This window comes from Canis lupus, chromosome 17 (genome assembly GCF_011100685.1).
Source record: "Canis lupus familiaris isolate Mischka breed German Shepherd chromosome 17, alternate assembly UU_Cfam_GSD_1.0, whole genome shotgun sequence".
Lineage (NCBI taxonomy): Eukaryota > Metazoa > Chordata > Mammalia > Carnivora > Canidae > Canis > Canis lupus.
This window is the reverse complement of record NC_049238.1, coordinates 25,490,037-25,505,604: the sequence shown is the minus strand read 5'-3', so window position 1 is coordinate 25,505,604 and position 15,568 is coordinate 25,490,037. Positions and strand designations below refer to the sequence as shown.

General features: G+C 35.6%; 1 protein-coding gene across 4 annotated transcripts in view; it reads right to left on the bottom strand.

The window, feature by feature from the left end:
* Nucleotides 1-15,568, bottom strand: part of SLC30A6 (solute carrier family 30 member 6) — a 42,431-nt gene that overhangs the window by 21,503 nt on the left and 5,360 nt on the right. For 3 of the 4 annotated variants that reach the window (XM_038561212.1, XM_038561213.1, XM_038561214.1), the window contains exons 3-7: nt 10,815-10,899; nt 9,530-9,572; nt 8,408-8,473; nt 1,048-1,128; nt 437-472 (exon numbers count right to left, since the gene is read on the bottom strand). In XM_038561212.1, coding sequence (XP_038417140.1) covers nt 437-472; nt 1,048-1,128; nt 8,408-8,473; nt 9,530-9,572; nt 10,815-10,899 — 311 coding nt within the window. Of the gene's footprint in view, nt 1-436; nt 473-1,047; nt 1,129-8,407; nt 8,474-9,529; nt 9,573-10,814; nt 10,900-15,568 lie in introns of those variants that run through there. The other variant, XM_038561215.1, reaches the window with a different exon arrangement.

The window sequence follows — 15,568 nt, the reverse complement described above, 5'->3', positions numbered from 1 at the left end:
ATAATATATCAGACAGGTCAGAGTATCCTAAATTAAACTGATCATAATAGGTAAAGTCCATTTATCTGTAGTAGATAATAACAGTTCTATCTCTTCTAAAAGTGCTTCTGAAAGATTTGGGCATCAAATTTTAAATTACAGAAGATCAATGGGACTAGCTTAGTGTATTGACCTATGCCTGGCAATTATGAGGGACATAAAGCCAAGGTACAAAGGCCTTCCTGTGTAATATAAAAACATAAGGCCTGGGGAAGACTTAAGGGTGAGAAGAACTTTTAGGATTTGGGAATTTTGTTTGTGAAGTATTAGTGAAATATATATTTCCACGCTCTGAACTCTGACATTGGCCAAAGCAACTATTATTCCCAATGTACCACTTAATAACTGGGATCAAATATAATAGTGAATTTTATGTATGTCAAAAGCAAAATCTCACGTGTGTATCTCGGGCTGCTCCAAAAAGCGTTCTGCACTAAAAGAAAGAAATAATGCATTAAATTAGTTTTATAAATTATGAAATTAAGAAGCTTTATTTTATATAGAATTAATCCAATAAGTGAACAGAATCTTTTTTTAAAGTTTATTTATTTAAGTAATTTCTACCCTCAACATGGGGCACAACCCCAAGATCAAGAGTTGCACGCTCTTCCAACTAAGTGAGCTAGGTGCCCTGAACAAAATCTTTAAATATGATATCCAACTGTTGATTATTAGCAGTGATCAGGCAAGGACACTTACAAATTATCCTTAATATGTAATATCAATCTTCTCCACAAAATGTTTCAATGGATTGGTACTAAACATTAAAACATGTCTGACTGAAGCCTTTTCATACCTGCCCAGGATTTAGGAACATCAAATAAAGTAAAAAAAGAAGAGTGAAAAGAAGGAAGAAAAGTTTGAACATAAAGAAGCCATACTAGCAAAACTCCAGCACTGTTCATCTTAATTTGTATACCCTTCAAACAAATCCAGTGGATTCTTGCATGTTCCCAAAGGTAGCATAAAGGGAATTTACAATGACAGTAACATTGTACACAAATGTACCTTTCTTTTAATATAAATAGAGCTCCCAACTGTGCCAAGACCGTGGAGGCAAATACAGCTAAGACTTCTAATCTTTCAAATCTGAAATCAGAAAATTAATTAGATCAGCACAATTCATAAACCAGTTATCTCTAGAACATATTTTCATTTATTTATTCACTCAATTTTCATGTGTCTATTATAAGCTGTAAACACTGTTCAGACTACAGATTTTCTAGAATGAGGATAAACAAAGGACATCACAGATTCAGAAAAAAAAGAGTGCCTACCTGTACATCTATTCCCAGAACTCAATATGGCTTTTTTCTAGAAATAATTATCATAACATTAGCTAACACCTGATTGACCCATCTTGTGTTAGACATTGGCTAAAGTGCTTAACATATTCTCTCTTTTTAAAAGATTTCATTTATTTGAGGGAGAGAGAGAGAGCATCAGCAGCAGAGGGAGAGGGAGAAGCAGACTCCCCACTGAGCAGGGAGCTTGATATGGGGCTCAGTCCCAGGACCCTGGGTTTAACAATTAAGCCACCCAGGTGCCTGGATATTATCTCTTCTATACTTCCCACTTTATGAAGGTTATTTTATCCACTTTTTAAAAAAGAAGAGATAAGGACCTTGAAACACACACAAAAAAAGTAACCTGTTCAGAGTCATATAACTAGCAAATGGAGGAGTCAGGTTTCCAAACTTGGGCACTTCAGCTCCAGAGTTCATGATTTTAACTACTTATTATACTGTCTTTCACTGCTACACATAATTGTAGTTAATTATGTGTAAGTCTTATAAATCCTAAATTGTCAGCTGGAGGCCAGGCACTGTAGTCCTATTCATCTTAGTTTTTCCAACATGTAATTTAATGGCATTCAATATATGTGGTAAATATAAATGTTTAAAATTTCTCAAGGAATTACATATCTTCAGAAAAGATAATATAATAATTGAGACTGCTTCTCACATTGCTGTTTGCAAATGGAAAAAATGTTGGAATCAATACAACACATTATCAAAAATATAACAGAAACAGAGGTGCCTGGGTGGCGCAGCAGATTAAGTGTCCAATTCTGGGTATTGGCTCAGGCCATGATCTTTATCTCATGGGTTGTAAGACTGGAGCCTTGCCTCAGGCTTCACGCTCAGTGCAGAGTCTTTGAGATTCTCTCCCTCATCCATCCTCCCACTTGCAAGCATACTTTCTCTCTCTTTCTCTCAAATGAATAAATAAATTCTAAAAAAACCATATATAACATAAATGTATTTATTGACATGGAAAGATATAAGTGGAAAGAGTAGGTCATAAAAGTGTATAAAAACAGTATGTAAATGAAGCAAAGTTATTTGTGGAAATTGATAAACTGATATGAAAGTGCATATCGAACACACAAGATGAAGGAAAGCAAAAACAATCTGAAGAACAACAAAGCTGGGGATCCCTGGGTGGCGCAGCGGTTTGGCGCCTGCCTTTGGCCCAGGGCGCGATCCTGAAGACCCGGGATCGAATCCCACGTCGGGCTCCCGGTGCATGGAGCCTGCTTCTCCTTCTGCCTATGTCTCTGCCTCTCTCTCTCTCTCTCTCTCTCTCTGTGTGACTATCATAAATAAATAAAAATTAAAAAAAAAAAAAAAAGAACAACAAAGCTGGAAGATTTACACCACCAGATATCTATATTTATTTCAAAACTATCATAGTTAACACAGAATAGTACTAATACAAGAATAGACAAATGTACCAGATTGAACATAGAAAATCCAGAAATAGAATTACACGTTCATAATCACCTAATTTATGAAAAAAGGTAGATATAAAAGTGGAGAAAAAGAACTAATTTTTTTCCAATATATGTTTTACCAATTGAACAACTATGTAGAAACAAATGTACCTTGATTTCTACCTCAACCTATACACAAATATGAATTCCAATTTAGGTGGCTCAGTGGTTGAGCATCTGCCTTTGGCTCAGGTTGTGATCCTGGGGTCCCTGGCCAAGATTTCTTGACAAGTACACAAAAAGTACTAACCATTAAAGACTAATAAATTGAATTTATCATTGAAATAACAAACTTTTCACTCATGGGAAAAGATATTTATATATAAAGAACTCTTACAGATCAATAAGGGGAAAAAAGGTAACTCAATTTAAAAATGGGCAGAACACTTTAACAAGCATTTCACAAAATAGGTAATCTGGACAATTAAGAAATATATGAAAAAGTAGGGCAGCCCGGGTGGCTCTGCCTTTCTCTCTGTGTGTGTCTCTCTCATGAATAAATAAATAAAATCTTAAAAAAAAAGAAAAAAAAATATATAATATATATATGAAAAAGTCAATAAAAAATATGAAAAAGTGTTCAACTGGTCACCAGGAAAAGAATTTAAAACCACAAGACACAACTACATACCCCAGAATGGCTTAAAAAAAAAAAAAAAAGGCAAAACCAACTGTTGGTGTAGGCATTAACCAAAACTCTCATACATTGCCAGTGGCAGAGTAGACAGGTAAAAACCATTCTAGAAAACTGGTAATATCTTCTAACAATGAACATATGTAAATCCTATGATTGAGTAACTTCACTCAAACATATATGTCCAACATAAAGGGATACACATGTACAGCAAAAGACATGTAGGAGAATATTCATAAGTAGTTTTATTGATAATAGCTAAAAGCTAAAAATCACCTAAATGTCCTTCAATAGTTGAACATAAAAAACAAATTATCGCATGTTCATAAAATGGAATATGAGAGCAATGGACCAGAGTGAACTACTGCTACAGGAGAGTATACACTGTAATCCCATTTATGTGCCTTCAAAAACACAACAATAATCTGCAAGGAATACTGGTCAGAGCACTAATCCTTTTGTTGGGGTCTGACTCTGACTCAAAAAAAGGGAGGGTTTTGGGGGAGATTTGTAGTGTTTTATATCATGATCTAGATGGTAGTTATAAAGGTATATTTATTTATTAAAATTCACCAAACTATACAAGGATATAAGACAGAAAAGATACAGTCCCTGGTACCATGAAATTTATATATATATAAATATATATAATATAAATATATATATATTTATTTATTTATTTGAGAATGAGTGGGAGGGAGAGAGAGAGAAAGAAGGAGCAGGGGAAGGGGCAGAGGGAGAGGGCGAAGCAGATTACCCACAGAACAGGAGCCTGACATGGGGCTCGATCCCAGGACTCAGGGATCATGACCTGAGCCAAAGGCAGATGCTTAACTGACTGAGCTACTCAGGTGCCACTGAAGTTTATATTTTAAAGGGAAAGACAGAATAACAACTTATAAGCTCTAGTAAATTCTATACAGAGAATTATAGTAGTCTGATGCGACAAGAGGCTAATTGGGATCTATTTTAGATTGCACCCAGTCACTTAATGACATTGGCATTTATTATATTAGTATTGGAATAATAAGATGGAGCTCATCTTGCAAAGATGACATGAAGAACATTTCAAACAGAGACAACAGCTTGTACAAAGGACCTAAGGCAGCAATAAATTAGTTCTGTAAAAAAATCACAGAAAGTGTTGTATAGAGGACATGTAAGTGGTAACTTGAAGAGAAGGAGGCATAGATCATCTCATAAATGAATTCTGTGAATTACTGAAAGGAGTCAGGATTTTATTTTAAGCATGATAGCAAACAACTGGGTGGTTTTAAGGAGGAGACTGACAGTATGATTTAGGTTTAAAAAGGCGGTAAGAGCAGAGATATGGGGACCAGTTAGGACCCTGGATTAAGGCAAGAAATGAAGATTGCTTGATTAGGATTGTAGTAGTTGACATAGAAATGGGGGTGAGGGCAGATTCTGGATGTGTGTGTAGGTTACCCTGATGTAACCTGCTGATGGATAAATGTGGGAAATGAGAGAATAATAAAGGATTTTGCTTGAGTAACTGAGTGGCAGTATACTTATTGAGATAAGAAAAACTGCAGTGGAACAGGTTTTAGGGGAAGAAAACAAAAAGTCTAGCCAATATTTAAGACACCAATCAGACATTCATGTGATGTTGTAAAGAAGACAGTCTGAAACAAGACAGATCTTAGGGCTAGAGAACTAGAGTTGGAATTACTAAATATAGATGATATTTCAAGCTATGTGATTGATTGCAATTATCCTCAGATGTTAATTTTATTGTTTAATTGCTCCCTCCTTTCTTGTTCACTCTAAGTAAGTGGGTCAAAATGGGAGCTATCATGTCCTTGTTTATCCTTATCTCCATGCTGGACCAATCAATAATTCTTTCTCATGATTTTCTTAACCAGAGTTGGCAAAGGGTCTTTCCTTTTCTAAGATGAAGGTAAGAAGGTTCGGGTTAAGGTCATGCTAGGAGTGATTCCAGGATGGTGGGGAAAAGTGATCTAAGAAACTAAACCTGACATGTAGAGAAAAGTAGGCCTGACAAGTAAGAGAAAGACAATGTCCTGAGTGTGCTAGTCTCTATGCCAGATACCTCAGTCTTATATATTTCTGTTATATAAATCACAAAAGTTCCCATTTCCCTCCCCCAAAACTAGTTTGAGTTGGATTTTTGTCACTTACAACTAAAAGCCTTAACTCAGAGTCAGATTCCTGTATACAGATACCTCTATGTACCTTATAACTTTATCATACTAATAGTCCACCTCTATCAAATTTCAGTGACACTTAGGAATATCTACTTTGCATTAAAATTTCATAGTTTTGCCCTATTGTTTAAGTAAACAAAATCTGATTTTGTTTGAAAGACTGTTTGATCTAAAAGTTTATTTGCCAAAGCCAAATTCTTCTTTTGATGGGAGAAGATAATTGCAAATGATATAACCAATAAGGGGTTAGTATCCAAAATATATTAAAGAACTTATACAACTTAACAGACATACACACACATACAATTAAAAATGGGCAGAAGACATGAACAGACATTTCTCCAAAGAAGACATACAGATGGCCAATAGATACAGGAAAAGATGCTCAACATCATCAGAGCAGTGCAAATCAAAACCAAAGGAGATATCCCCTAATATCTGTCAGAATGACTAACATAAAAAACACAAGAAGCAACCAGTATTGGTGAGGATGTGAAGAAAAAGGAACCTTCATGCACTGTTGGTAGGAATACAAACTGGTGCAGCCACTGTAGAAAATAGTAAGGCAGTTCCTCAAAATATTAAAAATAGAATTACCATATGATCAAGTAATCCCACTACTGGGTATTTACTCAAAGAATACAAAAACACTAATTTGAAAACACATGCGTACCCCTATGATTACTGCAGCATTATTTACAATAGTCAAAATATGGAAGCAGCCCAAGGTGCCTATCAATAGATGAATGGATAAAGATTATGTGGTGTATTACAATGTAATAGTAATACAATGGAACATTACTCATCCATAGAAAAGAGTGAAATCTTACCATTTGCAACAACATGGATGGATCTAAAGGTTATAATGCTAAATGAAATGAGTCAGTCAGAAAAACATATATACCATGTGATCTCACTCCTATGTGGAATTTAAGAAATAAAACAAACAAAAAAGAGACAAACCAAAAAACAGATTCTTAACTACAGAGAACAAACTGGTGGTTACCAGAGGGGAGGTGGGTGGGGATGGATGAAATAGGTGAAGGGATTAAGAGTACACTTACTGTGATGAAGAGTTAGTAATGTGTAGTATTACGAACCACTACATTGTACACCTGAAACTAATATAATGCTATATGTTAATTACATTGGGATTTTTAAAAAAGATTTTATTTATTTATTTGACAGAGAGTGAGTGAGAGAGAGCACAAAGCAGGGGGAGTAGCAGAAGGAGAGGAAGAAGTAGGCTTTTCACTAAGCAGGGAGCCCAATGTGGGGCTCGACCCCAGGATCCTAGGATCACAACCTGAGCCGAAAGCAGACACTAAACCAATTGAGCCACCCAGGTGCCCCATATTGGGATTTTTAAAAACTAAAAAAAAAAAAAAAGAAAGAAAAGAAAAAGAAAAATGACAAGTGTTAGCATGCTGGTGGGAATGGAAAATAGTGCTGCCACTGTGGAAAATATATGGTGGTTCCTCAAAAAGTTAAACATGGAATCACAGAGTATGATCCAGGAATCAATAGACACCCAAAAGAGCTGAAAGCAGGGATTCAAACAGACACTTGTATACCAATGTTTATAAAAGCATTACTCATAATAGCCCAAAGGTGGATACAACAGAAGAATAAAAAATTTGACATATACACAACAGAAAATTATTCAACTTTAGGAAGTCATGAAATTCTGATATATAACACAGATGAAATTTGTAAATATTAAGTGAAATAAGCCATATTCAAATACTGTGTGATTCCATTTATATGAGGTACTCAGTACAGGCAAATTCATAAACATGAATTTGGTGCTTGCTAAGGGCTGAGAGATAGGGGAATACGGAGTTACTGTTTAATGGGTACAGTTTCTGTCTGGGGAGAGGAAATATTTCTGGAAACAGATAGTGGCAGTTCTCACACAACACTGTGAAGGTACTTAATGCTACTGAATTGTACACTTGAAAATGGTTAAAATAGTAACTTTTATGTTACACACATTTTATCAAAATAAAAACCCCCACAAACTTAAAAAAGAAATTCTTCTTTCAAGTTTTTTCCTAGAATCAGAAAGGAACTCATTTTTTCCATTACCAAAAACCTCTAATACAAAAGATTATCTTCTAACTTTCAATGTTTAGTAATTTCTAAAACTATAGAAACAGAATATCAAATTCTTTGTTAGTCCACTGCTATCACAAATCCCGTCTTTTTTTTTTTTTTTTTAAGATTTTATTTATTCATTAATGAGAGACACAGAGAGAGATAGGCAGAGACACAGGCAGAGGAAGAAGTGGGCTCCCCTCAGGAAGCCCAATGCAGGACTCGATCCCAGGACTCCGGGATCATGCCCTGAGCCAAAGGCAGATGCTCAACCACTGAGCCACCCAGGCATCCCCACAAATCCAGTCTTAAGATAAAAATACATCTCTAACACTACATTAATGTTAAAATATATCACATTTACACTAACATGTACGGGACAAACCTATAGGAAAATCCTTTGTATTTTCTCTAAAATTTAAGAGATTACCAAAGTATTAAAGAACCTAATGTGAACACTTTATTTTAATATGATTTAAATTTAAATATTTATGTTTCTTATCTAGAATCCTGTTGGAAGATTTTTTTTTAATCTACTTTCACTATTTGATCCCCATTCCATTACACAGGCATTTATTCTCTACAAACACTCTAGCTAGCTCTTTACTGCCTGATAACTACTACTAAAATTTTAATAGCAATAAGTTAGCAGAAAATAAAATGACTTGAACTTACCCAAATGAATAGACAGGACTAGGTTTCTTCATCATTACCCAGTAACTTATCAAACATGTCATTAAACTAAGTAAAAAGGAAAACAAATTTAGCTTTAGAACTAGAGCAAGAAGATAACAGAGAACGAAATTAAGTTTTTAGAATTCCTAAGTTTGTTGGAAGTTATCAGTGTTTGCAGACTAAATTATTCTAATAACCTAATTATTATAGGTTAAATAATTAAATTATTATTAATTATAATTATAATTTAATTATTAAATTATTCTAATAATCTAATCACTATGAGCATCCTAATACCTGAGTTTTAACATGTGGAGAAACTGAGTAAAGTCACAGTACCTCAAGTCAGTAAACAGAACCTAAACTTATACTTTCTCTACTCTGTAAGTTACCCACCCTAGTTTCTGAATTGAGCATGCAAAAATGACACAGTAATAATAAAAGTAATATATTTTGTTTTAGCCACAAATAAGAAATCTTAACTCTGATAAACTTTATCTTTGTTAAGAGTTAAGGTAAATATTACTGACCACATTCTGGATGGGATAAAATTATGTTCATTTTCCAAGTACAGTGCAGATTCACTTTAAATTACTACAGTGTGAAAGCCAGGTGGTAACTATATGTTTTAGATGAGTCAAGAAGATTTAGTTACGTGACTGATAGAAAGAAAACCTTATACGCCTATGGCCATCAATCTTGCAGACATCAAGGATTTTGCAAACCTTACATGGCAATATGAGAGGTCCTAGGAAGCAGGGAGCCAAAAGGGTGTCTCTCTAGCTCACAATTATGAACTTCTTAGTTACTAATGCCCATCTACATGGTTATAGAAGGAACTGTTATGTTTTTACTTGACCCTTCTCCCTGCCCACAGCTGACTCAACTATTGATAGGCAGTCAAAGCGTATAATCTAATGCCTGGATATTATTTTTTGTTTCTCTCTAAATGGGATATTTTCTTCCAGTATATCTCCTAATAGTTATTGTTTATATATATGTTCTATGTTGATAATTTAACTTATTTCAAAGATTACTTTCCTTTAAGCAGAGAAAACATAAATTCAGTACAACAAATTCCTTATTAATTTTGAAACACTAAAGAGATTTTTTAAAACTTACCTAAAAAGATCAAAAATGGTCAAGTAAGTATAGGCAGTTAAAGCTGCAAAACAATAAAATGATTAAAATGTTGCTGAATCCACTGTTTGAAAATATAGCTAATCAACAAGATTTTTCATACTTGGAGTATCCATTACCAAAAAAAATCCCTGAGCCACTAATTAATCTATGTTGGCAATCATCTAGATTAATATAAGTAGCCAAACTTGGTAAATATAGACACATCTGACTGGCTCAGTTGGTACAGCATGCATCTGTTGATCTCAGGGTTGCTGAGTTCAAGCCTGGCACTGGAGCCTACTTAATTAAAAAACAAAAACAAAAACAAAAAAAGGTTGGTAAATACAGAAGCTTACTTTAGAACCCAATTTCTCAACCAGGGAAAAGAAAACAGTATATACCCAAAAGTGCTGTGATCATTTTTATTTTTGTTTTTTACCTTCTATCATTTGAGTACTATTTTAAATACATTCTTTAAATAGCAAGATGAAAACAATGGTACATAAAAACATAAGAGGTCAAGAAATGGGATGCCTGGGTGGCTCAATTAGGTGGGCATCCAGCTCTTGATTTCAGTCATGATCTCAGGATCAGAACCCCAAGTCGGGCTCTCTACTGAGTATGGAATCTACTTGGGATTCTGTCCTCTTCCCCGTCTGCCCTGCTCATGCTCCCTCTCTCCAAAAATAAAAATAAATACCATTAAAAAATTTTTTAAAAAGAGTTCAAGGGCAGCCCAGGTGGCTCAGCAGTTTAGCGCCGCCTTCGGCCCAGCGTATGATCCTGGAGACCCGGGATCGAGTCCCATGTCAGGCTCTCTGCATGGTGCCTGCTTCTCCCTCTGCCTGTGTCTGCCTCTCTCTCTCTCTCTCTCTCTCTCAATCTGTGTCTGTCTCTCATGAATAAATCAATAAAAATCTTAAAAAAAAAAAAGAGTTCAAGATTTCCCTTTTCAAGGAAAATCCAAGAAACAGAAGTCTCAAAATCTCACTTAGATACTGCATAAATTGAAGGGCTAATCTATCACATGAAAAAGGAATCTCAGTCTCAGAGAGATATAAAGCTATTTTAAAAAAATAATAGCTCATTTAAAATGATAATGCCTAACAACTGAACCAAATTTTAGTTTACAAGGCACTTTTCATATAGGTTCTCTCATTTAAACCTTTTGAGTTATATTTCAGAATAATACATTCTATGTAAAGAAAGATATACCTTTATTTAAAATCAGAACAATAAATTGAAACTAATAATTAACTCCAAAGAAATAAGAACAGTGACATACCTATACTGTTAGTGGAACTGCACCACATAAGTAGGAAGCCAGTACATGTTAAGTTTATTGCACCAAAGAGCAATATCTTCCAGGACTGTGAAAAAAGAAAATCATTCTTAATTGTATAGTGCTGATAAACTTCACTGGGCCTGTTCAAGTTGCTGCAATTCGTACTCTCCAAAGGAAAAAGCACAACTTCCTTCAAAAAGTGTTACATTTTCTATATCTACCAAAATTACCATCAACCAAGTTATTATTAAAATACATATATTAAAAAAAATAGTTCTAAAGGGGGAATTCTCAAAGAGAAAAAGATTCTGCCATATAAGGTCTCAAACAGTTGAGAAAAATAGGCATATACTATAATATCATTTTGTCTCTTTTGATATGTACATAGAAACAATAATAGCAGATGGGGCAATATATAAAGCAACTTGTGAGTCTGAGTAAAGGGCTTAAGGGAATTCCTAACACTAATCTTGTGACTTTTCCGTATGCTTGAAATTGTATCAAAATAAACGTATTCTTCCCCTCTCCCCAAAAAAGGGCTGCATTTACTTATTTACCAAATAAGTCATATGAAATAGACTGCAAAAGAGGGAAAGACTACCATGTGTTAGAAGTTCATAGACCTGAGAGGCACCTGCATAGCTCAGTGGGTGGGTACCTGCTTTTGGCTCAGATTGTGATCCCAGTGTCCTGGCATTGAGTTCCACATCAGGCTCCCTTCTCAGTGGCGAGCCTGCCTCTCTCTCTGTCTCTCATGAATAAATAAATAAAAATCTTTAAAAAAAAAAAGTTCATATACCTGAGATATACCTGGAAAGTAGCTAGGATTTCGTCAGAGGAAACAGAAAGGGCATTCTAAGAATAAAAGAAGACATCAAGTGAAGTGTTTTGTTTTGTTTTGTTTTTAAGATTTTATTTTATTTATTCATGAGAGACAGAGACACAGGCGGAGGGAGAAGCAGGCTCCAGGCAGGGAGCCCGATGCAGGACTTGATCCCGGGTCTCCAGGATCAGGCCCTGGACTGAAGGCGGTGTTAAACTGCTGAGCCACCCAGGCTGCCCAAGTGAAGTGTTTTTTAATTTTTGTTCCACTCCACTCCCTAAAAAGAGGGGAGATCTATAATTGTGTGAAAGTAGAAGTGAAACAAGTTAGTGAAAATGGAGTTATTTGGAAGTGTTAAAATTAGATATATTTGCAAAGGTGAAATGTGGGATAGGATGACTTTAGAACATGGATGCAAAATGTAGGTTTAGGATGAAGAACCTCTGAGAAAGGTAAGAAGGTCCCTCTGTCCCTGAAGGGACAGAGAAACTGTGAGCTAGGAAGAAGTGACAGTGAAGCAGCACTGAACTAAAAACCTATACATCTCTAGAAAATAAGAAACAAGGCCATTTTCTATGGTAGAGTAGGACTGGAAACTTAAATCCAGAGGAGAATTTGCAGAGCAGCAGTTCTAGTGAGTGTACTACTGAATCATCAGGGGAGAACAAGAATGACTATCATAAATTTATGGTAGGCAACATTCTGCAGCTTCCTCTACCCCCACAAGCAAAACCACAGAAGCAGCTAAGGTAGGGATGTTAGACTGAGAGCTAATATAATAGGTTACTGGGACAAGGGACTCTCATAGTGAGGACATTAATGGAATGATTGGACATGGGCTCTAATCAAGACAGGGATTCAAGAACAGTCAGAAAAGGAGGATAAGGCATGTAATTTAAAAAAGAACATTCTCTGCAGCTCTACTGATGAATCAAGTTATTTATCAATAAATATTTGAGTACTATTTTCTAACAGACATTTTTCTAGGCACTAGAGATACAGCAGGGAACAAAATATGGACCTTATAATCTAATTGGGATAACAATTAGCAAATACATAAGGTCGGGTGGTGGTAAGTGCTATGAAGGAAAAATAAAGTACAGCAAGAATACCGTAATGGGAGACATGGAAAAGGTGCTCTCCTAGACAAGGTGGTCAGAAAAGACCCCTTTAGTAAGGTAACATGTAACCAGAAATCTTACAGAGGCAAAGGAACTAAGCATGCAGATATCTAAAAGAGAAAATGGGAACCACAGTCCTCAGACAAAAGAGGATCTGGCTGAGGATGGATAGACAAGAGGGGAGAGGGAGTCTGGGGTTCCATCAACTAGTGTCTTGTATGCCAGCAAAAGAATAGAGATTTATTCCAAATGAGATGGAAAGTGGCTTAGCTTTCATTTTTACAAGACCATTCTGGCTTCTCTATGTTGAATCCACGGTATAGGGATAGAAGGATAGAAGTAGGAAGACCATTTAGAACGTGACTGCAGTAATCATGTGAGAAATGGTGGTTTTGAGGTTGGTAAGAAAGTCAGAAGAGTCAGATTCTTAGTATTACACTGAGGATAGAGTAGAAAGATTTACTTACAAAATGGATGAGGAATGAAAGAAAGAGAGGGAGAAGAATGTCTTCAAGGTGTCTGGCCTGTGCACTGGAAGAACAGAGTGGCCATTTAGTGAGGAAGGGACAGAAAATCAAAGTTCAGGTTTGACCATATTAAATTTGAGATGCCTATTAGATATCCAAGTGGAAATGTTGAGAGGGCCGTGATACATAGGAATGTAGAAATAGGGGAGAAGTTATGAATTGAGATATAAATATGGGGTCATCAGCATATGGTTACAGAGGTTTATTAGTTACTTTGTTAAAGCTGTTTCAGTGGATTGGGGAGGACTACAGCCAGACTGGTATGTATTTAGTGGATACAGAAAGAAGAGAAAGTGAACAGAGAGTGAAGGCAATTATTTTAAGTAGTTTTGCTATATCAAAGGAAGCAGAGAAATGAGGCAGTACCTGAAAATGGAAGATATGGTATGTGATGATGCAGGAAGGAACAATTGTAGGAAGGTTGTCTTTGAGTAGACAACAAGTGGAAGCACTGGCCTTGTATAGAAGATCGGAGAGTGGGGATCCCTGGGTGGCGCAGCGGTTTGGCGCCTGCCTTTGGCCCAGGGCGCAATCCTGGAGACCCGGGATCGAATCCCACATCGGGCTCCCGGTGCATGGAGCCTGCTTCTCCCTCTGCCTGTGTCTCTGCCTCTCTCTCTCTCTCTCTCTCTGACTATCATAAATAAATAAATAAAATTAAAAAAAAATAAAAAAATAAAAAATAAAAGGAAGGGCAATTATATATAAAAAAAAAAAGAAGATCGGAGAGTTCATTCATAGAAACAGGAGGAAAGGCAGAGTGTTGGGAGATGACAGAATGTGGAAGTGTTTTCTGATTATTTCATTTCCTTTAGTGAAACAGGAAGCAAGATCAAGAGGTCAGAGTGAAGTTGAATAAGGTTTTAGAAGTTTGAAGATAGAAGTGAAAGACTGGCATGAAACAGCTATCTAGAAAAATGGAGAGCTGAATGAACTAAACAATCCAGTATGGCATATTTGATCATGAATTTAAAGTAAGACCAGACACCATGTTTTGTGTTTCTCTTGGGCTACATTCAGTTGCTTGAGTGCAGGAACAGAGTAGCAAGAACTAGACTTAATGATGTTAAGGATTTGCCAGGGAAGTATCAGAGGAAGAGTAATAGATGAAAGGAGGGCACAAAGGAGTTGAAGAAATATGCAAGAAATTGGTGATGATGGACCAAAGAATCTAAATTGGCTAAGTAAGCAAATGAGGATAAGAGATGAAAAGTAGTGAAGATATGGCATAGTCAATGGACTGGATATCCTAGTAAGACTGGAGAATTACTGGAATTGGGATAATACAAGGAGTAAACTAGAATAACAAGAGATGGTGACTATGAGTGAAATGCTTGAAACTAAGACAATGGGAAGATACGGTTACTATAAATGATAATGTCTATGGTATGATCATAGGAATGAATGGTTGGAAGGGATGTCAGACAAGATTATCTGTGGTGAGGAAGTAAGGAACTGAGAGGTAAGGATCTTCCTCATGATGTAAGAAATTACAAAGAACTAAAACAGGAGTAGTAGTAAAGAGAGATGAGCTAGATACATTTTGTAAGATTTAAATTATGATGGAGATTATCTGCACAAAGCAGGTGCTCTTATATTGGTTATGTTCCTACTACCTATTCTGTGGTATAGTGTGCTTCAATAAAGCATAAGATTCAAGAAGTTTCTGTTTGCTTCTGCAATGTTTCTTTCCATCAATATTATAACATTCTATCTGTTCTCAAGAGATCATCCTAAATGATTAGATATACAAGTAGCAGATCAATTTCCTACCCTTGGCTCTTTAGGTTTAAAGAGCTATACTAAGTTAATAGAGCGATACTATTTTCAAATACTAGAATTATTGAGTTCTGACTATATTTCAAAGTTTTAGCAACAGGAGATACAGTGATTAGAAACAAAGAACAGAAGACTCTAGTCTAGTATCATAATACATGGCCAATATCATTGGTACACTTATGTTCCACTGAAACTAGGTTTATTTAAAATTCATCACATATTTATTGGCTGCTTATTTTGTGCTTTTATTAAAAAGTGAACAAAACAGACATAGTCACTGTCTTTGGAGAGCTTATAGTATATTTTAGACAATAATGAAAACAATAAAAACAGAACAATAACTAGAAGGTCTATATTGGTAACAAAAAAGGGTACTGATTATCCTTTTTTTTTTTTTAATGTAAGCTCTAACACAGCATGGGTGGATCTTGAATTCATGACCTTAAAGCATAACTTATTTTTCTTTGCTTACACTAAAAATGAAAAAATATGGCTTTAAATTGC